Source organism: Mytilus galloprovincialis, chromosome 9, assembly GCF_965363235.1.
Source record: "Mytilus galloprovincialis chromosome 9, xbMytGall1.hap1.1, whole genome shotgun sequence".
NCBI lineage: Eukaryota > Metazoa > Mollusca > Bivalvia > Mytilida > Mytilidae > Mytilus > Mytilus galloprovincialis.
In genome coordinates this window covers 73,448,035-73,462,598 of record NC_134846.1, presented here as the reverse complement: position 1 = coordinate 73,462,598, position 14,564 = coordinate 73,448,035, and the positions used below count along the sequence as shown (strand labels likewise).

The 14,564-nt window shown below is 31.3% G+C and overlaps 1 protein-coding gene across 1 annotated transcript in view; it reads left to right on the top strand.

The window, feature by feature from the left end:
* Positions 1–2,594: 2,594 nt before the first annotated feature.
* Positions 2,595–14,564, top strand: part of LOC143045889 (A disintegrin and metalloproteinase with thrombospondin motifs 3-like) — a 44,070-nt gene continuing 32,100 nt past the window's right edge. The window contains exons 1-6 of the mRNA XM_076218714.1: positions 2,595–2,899; positions 7,015–7,042; positions 9,153–9,466; positions 10,319–10,421; positions 11,294–11,457; positions 12,076–12,159. Coding sequence (XP_076074829.1) covers positions 2,864–2,899; positions 7,015–7,042; positions 9,153–9,466; positions 10,319–10,421; positions 11,294–11,457; positions 12,076–12,159 — 729 coding nt within the window. The 5' untranslated portion in view covers positions 2,595–2,863. The remainder of the gene's footprint in view (positions 2,900–7,014; positions 7,043–9,152; positions 9,467–10,318; positions 10,422–11,293; positions 11,458–12,075; positions 12,160–14,564) is intronic.

Below are 14,564 nucleotides of genomic sequence, written 5' to 3'. Positions count from 1 at the left end.
ATGTCCACTACGAAACGGGTCAAATCTCCTTCAGTATCTGGTTTTGAAATTATGAAAAAAATATCAGTGTACAGCTTAATACATGCTTTGATGAATACAATCAGTCTTGTTACTATTGCAATATAGGGATTGTGGGGAAAAAATAAAACATGCGAATATGTCCCCTACGAAACGGTCCCCTACGAAACAAGTATGGGAGAAAAACGTTTCGTAGTGGACACTACCACTACCATGCAGTCTTTTTTTAAATCTTTTTTCAATTATATTCGTGCAAAACAAATAACAAGGGTTAGTTTCATGTAATTTTTATTAGTTTTTTTATTAACATATAATAGGGTTGATGTCAACTACGAAACTTTATGTCCACTAAGAAACGGTTTTGTCCACTACGTAACGCATCAAAATGTCCACTACGTAACATGAGTTGTACCTTCATATGTGAAGTACTGTATAATCTTTAACGATAAAAATGGTTTTCCAATTCAGAAAAAAATGAGATAGTATTTAAAGTAAACAAACTGGAATGTCTATAGGAAACATTTAAAATTGCAAAAAATATGTGTGTTTAGAAGAAGTTTCGTAGGGGACAAAAGTCCCCTACGAAACAGTACACACATTATGAAAATAGTATCATTTTAAAGAATATTTAAGATTGCACTTTTTGCTTAGAAACAGGTCTATAATGGAGGTATTCAAAATAACTCTTGAAATTAAATTTTAGACAAGTTGATTTTCCATTTTTTTTAGGTCTGAAAGTTACGCTTTTATTGAAAAACACCCAAATATGTTCCCGTTGAGTTCAAGTTATAAATGATACCTTTGATGTAAGGATACTTTACAGATATGTTAACTTGTTGATAGCACGAAAAACTAAAATGCTCTTATTGGAACAACCATATGGGGTTTTTGGAACAGACAACATGGGCTTATTGGAACAACCCTAAATGGAACTATTGGAACAGCCAAAAACCGCTTATGGTAAACTTTGTTCGCGGGTGTTGCAACTTTTGAGCATAATTACAGAATTCTTTGAACTAAAAATCTACAATTACATGTTTTATTTAAATCATGCCAATGCCATTCGACAATATCTGTAATACTAGTAACTATTTGTGTTCTCAACATGTCGATTGTTTGTGCTAGTTAAATCAGAATTAACAATCCTACGAACGTCCCTAGTAACCTTTTTTGAAGGTCAATCAGTAATCTAATTACGAACATGAGAAAAGGTGACTTACCGAATTAAGACTATTTACCGGATTTGCTATCACATAAGCAACACGACGGGTGGCACAAGTGGAGCAGGATCTGCTTACCCTTCTGGAGCACCTGAGATCACCCCTGGTTTTTTGTGGGGTTCGTGTTGCTTATTCTTTAGTTTTCTATGTTGTGTCATGTGTACTAATGTTTGTCTGTTTGTCCTTTTTCATTTTTAGCCATGGCGTTGTCAGTTTATTTTCGATTTATGAGTTTGACTGTCCCTCTGGTATCTTTCGTCTCTCTTTAAGCATAATTGCAATTAATCTGAGCAATCAATATATAAGTAAATACCAAAGATCTCGTTTTTAAACACACCTTACAAAAAAAAATGTTATATGTTTTGCAAATGCATCAAAATGAAGAAAATCTAGTTGTTAAATACATCAAATTGTTACGCTTGAATTCAGACCTAACGCGTAAACGCCTAAAATAATTCCGTTAGCATATTTAAGATGTTGAAAAAGTCTTCGGTTCGATTTGGATTCACGGGATCAAATCTTAGGGTCTATCTGGAATATGCCGAGTAGTAATCAAGAAGAATATTGAACTCAATAAATGCTAAACAATTTGGAATATGACAGAGAGCTAACAGTTGATATGAGACATTTAGTCAAACAGTCAATATACAAACTCTTATCATTGATCTGAAATAGGACAAAATCGTACTGTTTTTCCTTTGTAATTCTTTTTATATTTGTGCTATGTTGTGTTATGTTATGTTATGTCGTGTTATGTTATGTTATGTTTGTTTTGTTTTGTTTTTACTTTGTAATTTTTTTTATATTTGTGATATTTTATTTTATATGTTATGTTATGTTTTGTTTTTACTTTGCTTTATATTAGAGGTAAACTTTTGACAGGAAAACAACTTAGAAACAGGTTCTTTTATTATAACAACTTAGGATACTATTACATAAACCTCTCAAACAAATGTACTTTTCGATAGAAATGTGTTGACAACATATCGCACTTAAAAAAAATATGTGCTGATAATTAGTTTTACGTACGTCAAACTTGCTGTAATTGCGAACCTAGTAACCTAAATTAACTTCACATTATCTTTGTTCGCACTTATTCTGATACTGATTTTTTCGTTACCAGAGTTGAAATATCAATTTTGTCTGATGTCTAAGCCCTTAATCATTCCTATGCCTTCTTGTTAATTTATATTTATTGTAACTGCGAACGTCACAAAGCTAACATCTGTGTTTTTAATTAACAAAACCGCAACATTCAAGTCTCGTTTATACTATTTAACGCAATGCACATACAAGTTGTGAAGAAAGCGTTATACGCTTTTCCCACCTCTGAGTTAAGCACTGAAAACAGACGTCAATGCATTTTCTTTATGAACCCTGACAACTTTACGAGGATCACAAACATTTAATAGTAAACACTGTCTACAAGTGCACGTGGTTAACATTTCTTCCGGATTCACTTTAACTAGCTGAATTGTTCGGTGAATTTTTCATTGCACTTAAAACAAGGGTAATGTGCACAATTGACCTCTGTTAACCCGATAAGATGTGTGGTAATTGAAAAGTATCACACTGTTTGAAACTTATTTATATTTCTGGACGCTTCAGATCTTACTATCATAACTATGAACACTATTGGAATAAGTCTGGCTCTTTTTCAGGTAAGGTTCACATATTGATTAATTTGACAATAATTTATAAATACAGTGGGAATTTTAGGTCATCCGGTTTCTATATTTTATTTATTTACTTTTCACTTTTTTATTCTTTTATAAATTATTATTTTCATTATAATTACATTATTATTATTATTTATTATTATTTATTTATTTTTATTATTATTATTATTATTATTATTATTATTATTATTATTATTATTATTATTATTATTATTATTATTATTATTATTATTATAACTACTGTTGTTGTTTGTTGTCGCTTCTGTTGTCTTTACACTAACAAAGTAAAAACAATTCGTGGTTGCTTACTGTATTAGTTCAAGGTCAAGTTGTTTAAACGCTAGTTTATATAACATTTTATTCAATAATAACTGTTTAAAATCTTGACAAGTGTGGGTGCACCTTTTTCTGATTATCCTCGGTTTCTTATATCTTAGCATCTGTTACGTTCAAATCACTTTCTAGGTTAATCTTTTGCAAGACTGGTAATTTCAACCGTCGTCGTATCACGATTATTATCCAAGGTTATAAGCCTGTCATAAAAAGAAAATTCTGAATAAAAGGTCGATGCCTGAGGTCGATGCCGCTGCTGGTGGACGTTTCTCCAAGAGCGAATCACCAGCCTAGTAGCCAGGGCTCATATGCTGACATCTAAGATCCTCGATGCGTCTTTTTTTTTGTAAATTTCCTGTTCAGAAATCTTTTAAATCATTTGAATTACTAATGTATTAACCTTATAATAGATGACAGTAACCAAGTTGGAAGCATTAATTTTCTATTCTCTTCTACTGGTGTTTCTATTGTTGTGCTTAGCAACTAATAGTAGTGAAGAAAAAACATGCTTTTGGCATGCTATATGTCAAGCCCGTGTTACCTTTGATTCTTCGTGACCGAATATACAATTCTAGTTTGTTTGAATACCTCCAGATGTTTCATAAAAAACATAGCAATATGAAATGCTCTATTCAGTCTCACTTTTGTATTCACAATTAAGAATATCAAGATTATAAAATACGATTCATATCTGAATTTCTGAATTGTCAAAAGACTGGAGCACAACATAAAGTTTTATTAATTTTATAGTTATTGGTGTGTAATTTTTTTAAAGAGTTTTGCCTTTATAATTTTGAGATTGAGATTAAGAACTTGACTAAAAATATAATCAAATTCAATGGAAAAATCAACAGACACAATTCACATCCTTGTAGATGTGGACATGACAGATGCTTCGAAAACAGTAATTATAACTGTTTTGGAGTTGTCCTGGACATTTTGTGTGTCGCATAAACAGATAAAAAAGATATTTCAAATATATCCTTTTATTTTCACTTTAGAGATAAAGAAAAAAAAATAAGAATGCACAGTTGAATCGTATTAAGTGAATTTAGGAAATAAGAGACATAATGATGTTTTTGGGCTGAATGTTTAGGAATGTGTCAACACTTATCTTATTATTCGTACAATAGAAATCAGCTATGAATAAAATAGTGAAATTTCCGTTTCTGAGAAGCAGAATACATGAACCTAATCCATATGTTGAACACATTTGAATCATTTTTTGAGAGCTCGTGTCAACCATTGTGAATTCTCAGCTAGGGTTTATCGGAAGGTATCAAAACCTTGTTGATAACTATTCCGTATGAACTTCACCAAAAATACACTATGGTCTTGAAGTATAGATACTGTGTATTGACGTTGTTTATCATCTTCACGTGTTACCATTCTTTTATTTACTTTTACTGTTTAGTTTGTTCTTTTGGTGGCATTCATTTGACGTGGTTCTGTACTTGTACACCCCGTCATTGTGTTATTGTTCTATGATAATTTTTGTATTCTTGTCTTAAATTTTATCTTATATGCTTTTGTATGCTTTTTTGTGTTTCTTGGGTACATATGACGTGGCTCTGTACTTATATTTTCCGCCATTGTGTTATTGTGTCATGGCAATTGTTTGGTTATATATCTTTTTTGTGTTTATACTGCTGTACACATATACACATGGAAAAAAGTATTGCAACACCTTGATTTTTTAAAACTTGAAAAATCAGCCTCTTTTTTTGGATGAAATATGATAAAATATTTGTATAATATTATTGAAACATAGTTTATGATAACATTGGCATTGAAACGAACAAAAAATGTTTGAATAAAAAAAAAAAAGATTTATATAACCACAATTTTAATAACAAAATGAAGTGTTTTTTTGTACAAAAAAATGCATTTTACAACTTTTACTGTAGTCGAACTTTACAATGTCAGACATTTCAAAATTAATCTTCTGATGACTGTTCACATCATGGTTGATCGTTATACTTCAAAGAATTAGTACTTTGTGCGCAGCCTCCATTCAAACGGATCACCGCATCTAAACGTCTTCTGATTCCTGCCATCAATCGACTAATTTGTTGCTAAGGTATCAGCAACCATTTCTGATAAAGGGCATTGTTTATTTCATGATGTGTTAGAACTGGGGTGTCCTTTCGCGCACTTTCCGCCCTATAGTGTCCCATATATGCTCGATATGGTTAAAAACCGGCCTACGATCGGGCCAAGAAAGATGAACCGAATTCCATTGGAACAATGGATCTTCCTCCACAATGCTAATTTCCAACTTTGGCGAGCTCTGCACTACATTGGATACGGAAAACTGTGTGTCTGTTCGTAAGCAAAGGTCTCCGAAATGGTCTTATCGCACGATAACCAGTAGCGATGAGTCGATCTCGAACAGTTCTTGTTAAAAGGCTCCTGTATGCCCACCACTTTCTTTTTAGGATTGTATTGTATGCAATGGGTTTCCTTCTGACCAACCTTCATTATGCTTGATTTTCCCTAGCAAATGGTATAGGGGGTCTTCTTTATCTCGGAAGGTCTTTGACATCGTTTATTGCCTGATTTTTATTCTCAAAACGACTTATAGTGGAATGGTGATGACCAACAATACGTGCAGTTGTTACAGCGACATCCCTGCTTCTCTCATGCTGATAATCTGCCATCTTGCTGCAGTTAAGAGTTGTCGAGGACCCATAACAAAGTGTCAATCACATAACTTTAAAATCTTGGTTATTTAAAGTGTTGAAAACAATGAGGATAAAAACATCTGTTTTGATGTTTACGGGTACAGTAGCTGTATGTGCAGATAAGAACTAATGGAGTCGATATGTATTGATTAAACTCAGGTGATACTTAAATAATGTTTAACTAGTTCTATTTTACAAAATTATATCACAAAATAATAAAGATTGTTTTTTTAATTTCAATTTCAATTTGGTGTTGCAATACTTTTTTCCATGTGTATATGTTTGATATAACAAAACCTATTATTTTTGTTTGTTTTGTTCACACGTTGTTGTAAAAATAATGGAAATGTAATACGCATGTCATACAAGTGAGAGGTTTAGCTTACTATAAAACCAAGTTTAATCTACCATTCACTACCTAAGAAAATACCTGTACTAAGTCAGGAATATGACAGTTGAGTTGTTGTTCATTCGTTTGATGTTTTTGAGCTTTTGATTTTGCCATTTAAGTAGGGACTTTCCGTTTTGAATTTCCTTCGGAGTTCAGTATTTTTGTGATTTTACTTTTTTCTAACAGTCGAATTCATTGTTCCCATAGTTAAGTGCTGAGAGATTATCTGTTAAGCTTCTTAAATGTTCTTTTATGTTTATAAAAGGGTGTTATCAACCCATGATAAAGGGTGAGGGGGAGGGTCCAACTATGTGTCCCCATTCAAATGCATTGATAGTCCAAAAAGGGGGGTTCTAACTCCCCGGATCCGCCACTGCTTTTTATAATTCATTTCGATTATTTATTACACGGTGGTTTGCGTTTGTTCTTACTTGCCTTCCTGATACCATTTTCGTTTTTTACAGACAAAATTGACGACGTCGCTCACAAAGATCTCAGTTGTAAGAGATGACTTCACTGTACCGGAAGTTAAAATCATAGCTTCTAAATCAGCACATCAGTCACTCGTTTCAAAATAAGTACAAAATACAATGCAATAATGAAGGGGAACTAAATCATGTATAATTTGTTTGTTTTATTATGTAACATGAATGTGCCTATTCTGAAAATCTTTTTTTTTATATTTCCAGAGTCTGTCAATATTGTGCATATGCATGGGTAAGTATTACAACAACATATGTTAATTACATAGTTAACAATACAAATGTCTTATATATCTACATAATCAGACCTGACTATCTTTCTCTCTTAGATTTTAATTTAATTACAAACTGCTGTTGCTGTCAATAAGAAACGCTGAATCAGCATTTTATTTGACCTAAAACATAGCAGTAAATCTATGTATACATTTTATGCTTTGTTTACAAGAAGCATCTAACAGTTGGTCTCTCCCTGAGGTCTCTCCTAGCTATCTGATATCGTCTAGACAAATTAATGTTTCTTAATATGATAACTAAAATGCAATTTATTATTTTATACCTATTTTAAATATTGATATACTGAATAGCACACGTGAGATAGAACTATAGATCAAATTGTATTAACTGCCTCAGAGGTTGTTTAATATTGTATGGTTTAAAATGAAGATAACATTTTTATTTACTGATAAAATGCAAGCATATTTCAAAGTAATACAATTTTGTACTGACATGTTTGATTTTATCATATATCCCAAATCTTGTATATCATAGTCATTGCTTTTACTTTATGTTTTATTAAATCCCTATGCACTGTGAAAAATTATTGTTGCATTTAAAATGTATGATTAAAGTTGAGGCAAATATAAGCAGAGCTGACGTTGGTGAATGGGAAATGCCAATCCACTTGCATTGAAAGTCAAATGTTTGACACGTGTTTCTGGTATCACCATCATCAAATACACTTGGGAACAAAGTTAATAAAAAACCTTATCAAAGTTACCGGGCTTATGTTTCTTACGCCATACGCGCGTTTCCTATAAAATAAAGTGCATAGAACGTTTTTGAATGGCAAATGCAAATGAACCTGAAAGCCTATTTCTAATGGCGTGAACTTATTTGAAAGTTTTTATATAGTTTTCTAATTTTTATGAAGGGAAATCATTTTCAAGTTTTTAATATGGTTCACTATTTCTCATGTTTTTTTTCTAATGTGCTTTGTCTTTATGCCTTTTTGTGTTTCATCGGTACATATGACGTAGCTTGTAGTTTTTCTGTGTTTTTGTGCTATGGTAAATTATTGTATTCGTGTCTTTAATTTTTTTCGAATGTGCTTTGACCATATGCCTTTTTGTGCTTCTTAATTACATATTGGTTTGTTTTTATAATGATCAAGATTACAACACAATGTTGACTGTTGTAAACCTATTTGTGACATTTTTACCTATCATGCCCGTTTGTTTAGTCCGTTGTCAATATAACGGAATTTTATGCGACTGTCATACAAGTGAGAGATTGAGGTAGCTATAAAACAAGGTTTAATCCACCGTTATTAATGATAAAATGCCTGAACCAAGTATAACAGTTGTTACCCATTCGTTTGATGTGTTTGAACTTTTGATTTTGCCATTTCATAAGGGACTTTCATATTTAAATTTCACTCGGAGTTCAGCATTTTTGTGATTTTACTTTTCATAGAGTGAAGTCATTTCAAAGTGTTAATATAGTTCACTTTTTCTTATGGAGTGAACTCATTTCAAAGTTTAAAAATAGTTTAGTATTTCTTATGGAGTGTTTAATTATAGTTCACAATTTTCTTATGGAGTGAACCCAAATGATAACCGTGGTTTAAAAAAAAAAACATTGCTATTTGTACAGAGTCAATCCACGTTTCTCGCCATTCAACTCAATTGATGAAAACATATATAATGCCCTTAGTCATGTACCTGTTATTCAGTGGTTGTCGTTTATTGGTTTAGTTCATAAGTGTTTTACGTTTCTTGTTTTTTATATAGACTAGACCGTTAGTTTTCCTGTTTGAATTGTTTTGCTCTAGCCATTTTTGGATCCTTTATATCCAAGGCTGGCTACGTGTTTAATACCACACTCTGACCTATGATTGTTTACTTTTTATACATTGTGACTTGTATGGAGAGTTGTCGCATCTTCTTATCTATATTTGTATGAAGTAAACTTGCACTTGTCCTGGATATGAAAAACAATATTTGCCATGGTTAATTTTACGATAAAGAAAACAATGATATGGTGAACCATTTAGTTTAATAACGACCCAGTTTAATATTATCCATTGTTCAAACGTTGATAATACATCATACATTACTGTTTTGTAGGATCACTAAGATCTGTATGTTTAGAAGAAGAACAATCTGTGATAATTCCATACATATCAAACAGAAATGGACAATTTGTCAGTGATTTGAATAATTCCACATCATATCAATATTTATACATATCATTTAAATGGAAGAATGGTTTACATACGTTACAATTGCAAAAATCTGTCCAGAGTCTATCAAATATTCATCTTACATGGGACGATGGTAATGAAACACTGTCTTCCAGTTTTCACGATGAATGTTCTTACCAAGGAAACGTAGTTGGGAAAGCTGGTAGTGTAGCAGCTGTTTCAGTCTGTGATAACTTGGTATGCATGAAGGTTTTATAATCTTAATTTCTATATATTCATACATTATAATTTTTGATGCACATAGTGTTTAAAGCTAAAAACGTTCCTTAATTTTGAGAGCAAAATAAAACTTATTCTCTTGTTCTTTCCCTTTTAACAAATGAAGCAGTTGGAATAGAATAAGTAGGTTTTGTTTTGGTCCTGAATGCTCTGATCCCAATTCGTTCTCTAATGATGAAATTTACCGCGATTGTTAATATACGAAAATAAAATAAGTGAAAAATTTCCATCAATAGCAGCAAACAAACTATAAATGTTTTAAAGCAAATATCCAGTGTATACAGTCTTTAGCCGTCTATTATCGTAAGTACGTGATTATAATTCATATATCTAAAGTATATGTATTTGTATAATGTGAATGTGTGTGTTAAAAGCGACAATTTTAACATTGCCATATAAGCGGGAGGTTTGTCGAGCCATAAAACCAGGTTCAACCCAACATTATTTTCTAAAAATGTCCTGAACCAAGTCAGAAATTAGCAGTTGTTATCAAATAGTTCATTTCTATGTATGTTGCATTGGCGTTTGTTTTTGTTGCACTTCAGTGTTTTTGTTGTTCCCTTATTTTCCTCTTATAGCTGATGTGTTTCCTTCGGTTTTAATTTATTTCCCGTTTAATTTTTGTTTCCTCTCAATCGATCTATGACTTTTGAACAGCGGTATACTACTGTTGCCATTATCAATCAATCAGTAGTCTTTCTGTCAACTGCTATCTGTGAACATTTTACCAGTAGCTTTCATAATATTTGCAACAAGAAAAGTACTTAGGTCTATATATAAAAATCAGATAATCACCTCTTTGTTTTACAGAACGGTTATGTTTTGACAACTGGTTACGAGTTTGTCATAGAGAACTTAGACGATGATTACCACAAAACAGGATTACACAAGTTAACAGCTTGTCGAGTTAAAGGTATGGAACAAACAATTATACGTCAAAAACAAAATAACAAACATTTCTGCTAAATAAATCACAACTGAGTTATTTTTGTTAATGTTTTTAACAACTTGCTTACTTCATATCGTATTTGAACACGAATTTAATAATGTAAAAAATATTACAAAAATAGCAAAATCTTAGGAGAATTTTAAACGGAATGTCCCTTTATTCATGACTTGGTACAGGTCAAGTATTATCTTTCTTTAACTCTTAATCATTATTAAAAAAAGGCCTTTAAAGCAACAATTGGACATACGGATCCAAAAGGTGGATTTCAGGTTATGAATTGAATAGTAGAAACAATTTTTTATGAAAACTGTAATAGCACCCCACCCAAAATGTTGTAAAAAATGTTTTCTCGTTTATTCCAATACATGAAAAGAATTAATGTAGACTCGTTTTCTTTTGACAAATGTTTCAATCAATATTATTCTAAATTAATGAGCAAAAGAAATTTTAACTAAAAAAAGGTTAAAATGACAGCGCATAGTAAACACTTTTTGTCAAAAACAATCCCTAGAAACTCTCCTTATTAAACAATATCTGAAAAACAGGACTGATAAATATAACAACAAATTGATCAGAATTTATTTTGGAATGTTTTCCATTGTTTTCAACTAAAAACATATTTAGTTAATCATTTTGTTTACAAGACATAACAAAAAAAAAGCTTTTGTGTTTAAAGTTGATATGTATTTGTTTTTTCCAAAATTTTGCTGTCTAATCGGGTAATACTTTACAAGAATATATGAATGCAACTGATAAAAAAATGCATAATTTCAAGAAGCCAAAAAAAAGGAAACAATAACAAAAAATGAAACTTTGTGCTTTTTATATTTTTACAGATTTCAACTTAATACAGATGAAGACCAATAATAAAAGTCGTCATCGTAGAGACGCTTCAGATTCAAAGAAATACTTAGAAGTACTCCTAGCTGTAGATCCGTCCGTTGTTCAATTTATTGGAAAGGATAAAGTAGAAAGCTACGTTTTAACCATTATGAATATTGTAAGTCTGAAATAAAAAATTATAATATATGATGATTCTGTAAATATTATTTTAATTATAGAAATATTTAAAACAGTCTTTTTTAAAGGTATATATATACTTGTTCCAAAATTCCGATAATTAAACATTAACATTTTGTTTTTTTTACTAGTTTATGTTGAGTTTGACATCTAAAAACAGGGGGGTGAATCTTCCTTTTTTAGATATATTCCAAAATATCAATGTCGATTTACTGGTTACTTTAGGGTGAACTTTAAACGATCGAATGCCATTAAACTGACTAGTTTTAATTATTATTATTATTATTTTTATTATTATTATTATTATTTAAGAACTTTGGAATGAAAAGCGTTTGGGTAAACAAAGTTTCACGGACCGCAAAGCGGCTTGACCAAGTTTTAAACACTGCAAAATATATTTAATATCTGAACATGAATACAGTAAACTTTGACTTTCACGTTAAACTGGTGTAGGATCATGATTTATTTTGTCCTTCCAGTATCTTTGGTGTTTAAACATGCTCCATTTTGTCCTTCCGGTAAGTCTGGTGTGTAAACATGCTCCATTTTGTTCTTCCGGTATTTCTGGTGTGTAAACATGCTCCATTCTGTCTTTCAGGTTAATCGGGTATATAAGCATGATACACTGGAAACCGACATAGAAGTTGTTACCACAAATATTTTTCTAATGACCAATACTGATGTAAGTACTATGAATATTTTTCTGGTACAAATGTAAGAAAAATAGATATTTTCCTTTTCACTTATTCTATTTTATCATCAATAGTGTATTCACTGTAAATGCTTTTATGAGAAATCCCTACGTTATATTATTACAAGTTTTGATATAAGTATCATACATATGTTCGGTCAAAAGGAAGAACGACGAAAAGACAAAAAACCAGATCATCAAGCTATGCGAACTCATAGAAAATCTGGAAGGTTATTTCAGGTGCTACTGACAGAAAAATTTTACTCATTGCTATTTATTTTTGTGTTTACATGCACATACACGAGTTTGCAATAACACACACACTGTATCGAGATTAATACTGCATTTAATGAATTATTTCAGCAAATTGCACGTCAAAAACAAACAAATGGTATATGCTAAACCGTTTAGCATACAAGTGAAACAAAAATATTGAATCAATTAGTTTGATAACATATAAATTTGTCTAATAACTTACGTCATTATTGATATGCCTCATAAACTAAAGATTATTATTGAAGTTAACGAATGTTGTGGTTTACATAAATGGATTGCTTTGGTGCAAAGTACCTCTGTATGAAACGGGTAATATTTCAAGTACATGAAAAGAAGCGCAATGGGAGTTTTGGTTAAAATAAATAATACGCATATTATAATACGCACTTGCAGTAAGTTACAGATGCTTTGGAACTAATTCATTCTGGTTGTTTGTACATAGTCATTATGTAACACTCTGTCTGTATAAGAATTCTATCATTTTGATTCGAAGACAACACTTTCTTTGTGCTCAAAAGGATTTTGTTTTGAGTCCAATAAAACTAAAAACATTCATGACCTGCGTGCCTTCAATGACAGGCTTTCACAATGAATGTGTGACCATATTTAAAGCGAAACAAAAGCAAGCTTAATTCAACACATATTTTTTTTTATTATGTGTGTGTTGTTGCGTAGTCTTCGGTTTTTTGTATTAAGTCTTGTGTACTGGTGTTTTTCCTTTTCGTCTTTTTTCGTTTTGTTTTTTGCGAAGAACCACACTGAATGAAAACATACAAGAAAATATACTGAAGATGATATTATCAAAATGCTGGACATTTGATCGAAAATCTATTTGTTGAGTTTGGAGGATTTATATTTCAACAGACAGTCGGTATTCCAACGGGTACTAATTGTGCACCCCTACTGGCCGATTTGTTTTTGTACTCGTATGAAGCAGAATTTATTCAGAACCTTCTAAAAGACAAAAAAAAAAAAAAAAAACCTTGCGAAATTCTTTAATTTGACTTTCCGATATAATGATGATGTTCTATCATTGAATAACCCATATTCAAGCCAATACTTACATCTCATATATCCCAGTGAGCTTGAAATTAAGGATACTACTGATACTAGAAGAACTGCTTCATACCTTGATCTTTTCTTCAATATTGACACAGATGGACGACTTCACACAACAATCTATGATAAACGGGACGATTCCAACATCCCAATTATCAATTTCCCATTTCTCAGCAGTAACATACCCTCTGTCCCTTCGTATGGTGTTTACATATCTCAATTGATACGTTATTATCGTGCTTGTTCACACTATACGGACGTCATATACAGGAGTGTGCTCCTTATGCAGAAACTGCTCCAACAAAGTTATGAGGAGGACAGATTAAAAATGACACCATCACGAATTGGTTGATCCATACGATGTGTCTTTGTCCAAACTAACTAAGGACATTTTTACCACGTGTTAGATTGTGGTTTGTCATTACGTCGTCTGATCTGTTGATTACTGGACGTGACTTCTTCCCGATTGTGACTGTTTTGCTGCGTGTGAATTCGCAATGCTATAAGACATGTCATGGTACTTTTCTATCCCAAATTCATGTATTTAATTTTGATGTTATATTTGTTATCCTAATCGGATTTTGTCAAATGTCTTAACGTTTCTAGTAGTAAATCTTATTTTTTTCTGTTATATTCGTGTGTTATGGTAAAGATAATTAATAATATATTAATATATGTTCATTTATTTATTAGATTTTAGTTTGGTTCAATGAATTTATACGATATATTTGGTTTACAGTTTGATTTAAAAGAAACACCGATATAGCTAGATAATACAATGCATTATCTAATTACTACCACAATTTGATATTAATTAGTATTGTAATTTTCATTGTTATTAATAAATGTAATATCAGTATTACAAATCTAATTCTATCTTATTTTTGGGAATTTGTTTTAGAAATTCAAATGAGACCATTTTTTTGTGCGTTGATGGCTTTGGCTAACTCGGCTATGTATTTTTACGTGCTGGTTTAGGTTGTTTTATGTAATGTATCCGTTTTTTCTGTAGTTAGTCAACACTTCGGTTTAACATGTATATCTATTATAAAGTCATTTTA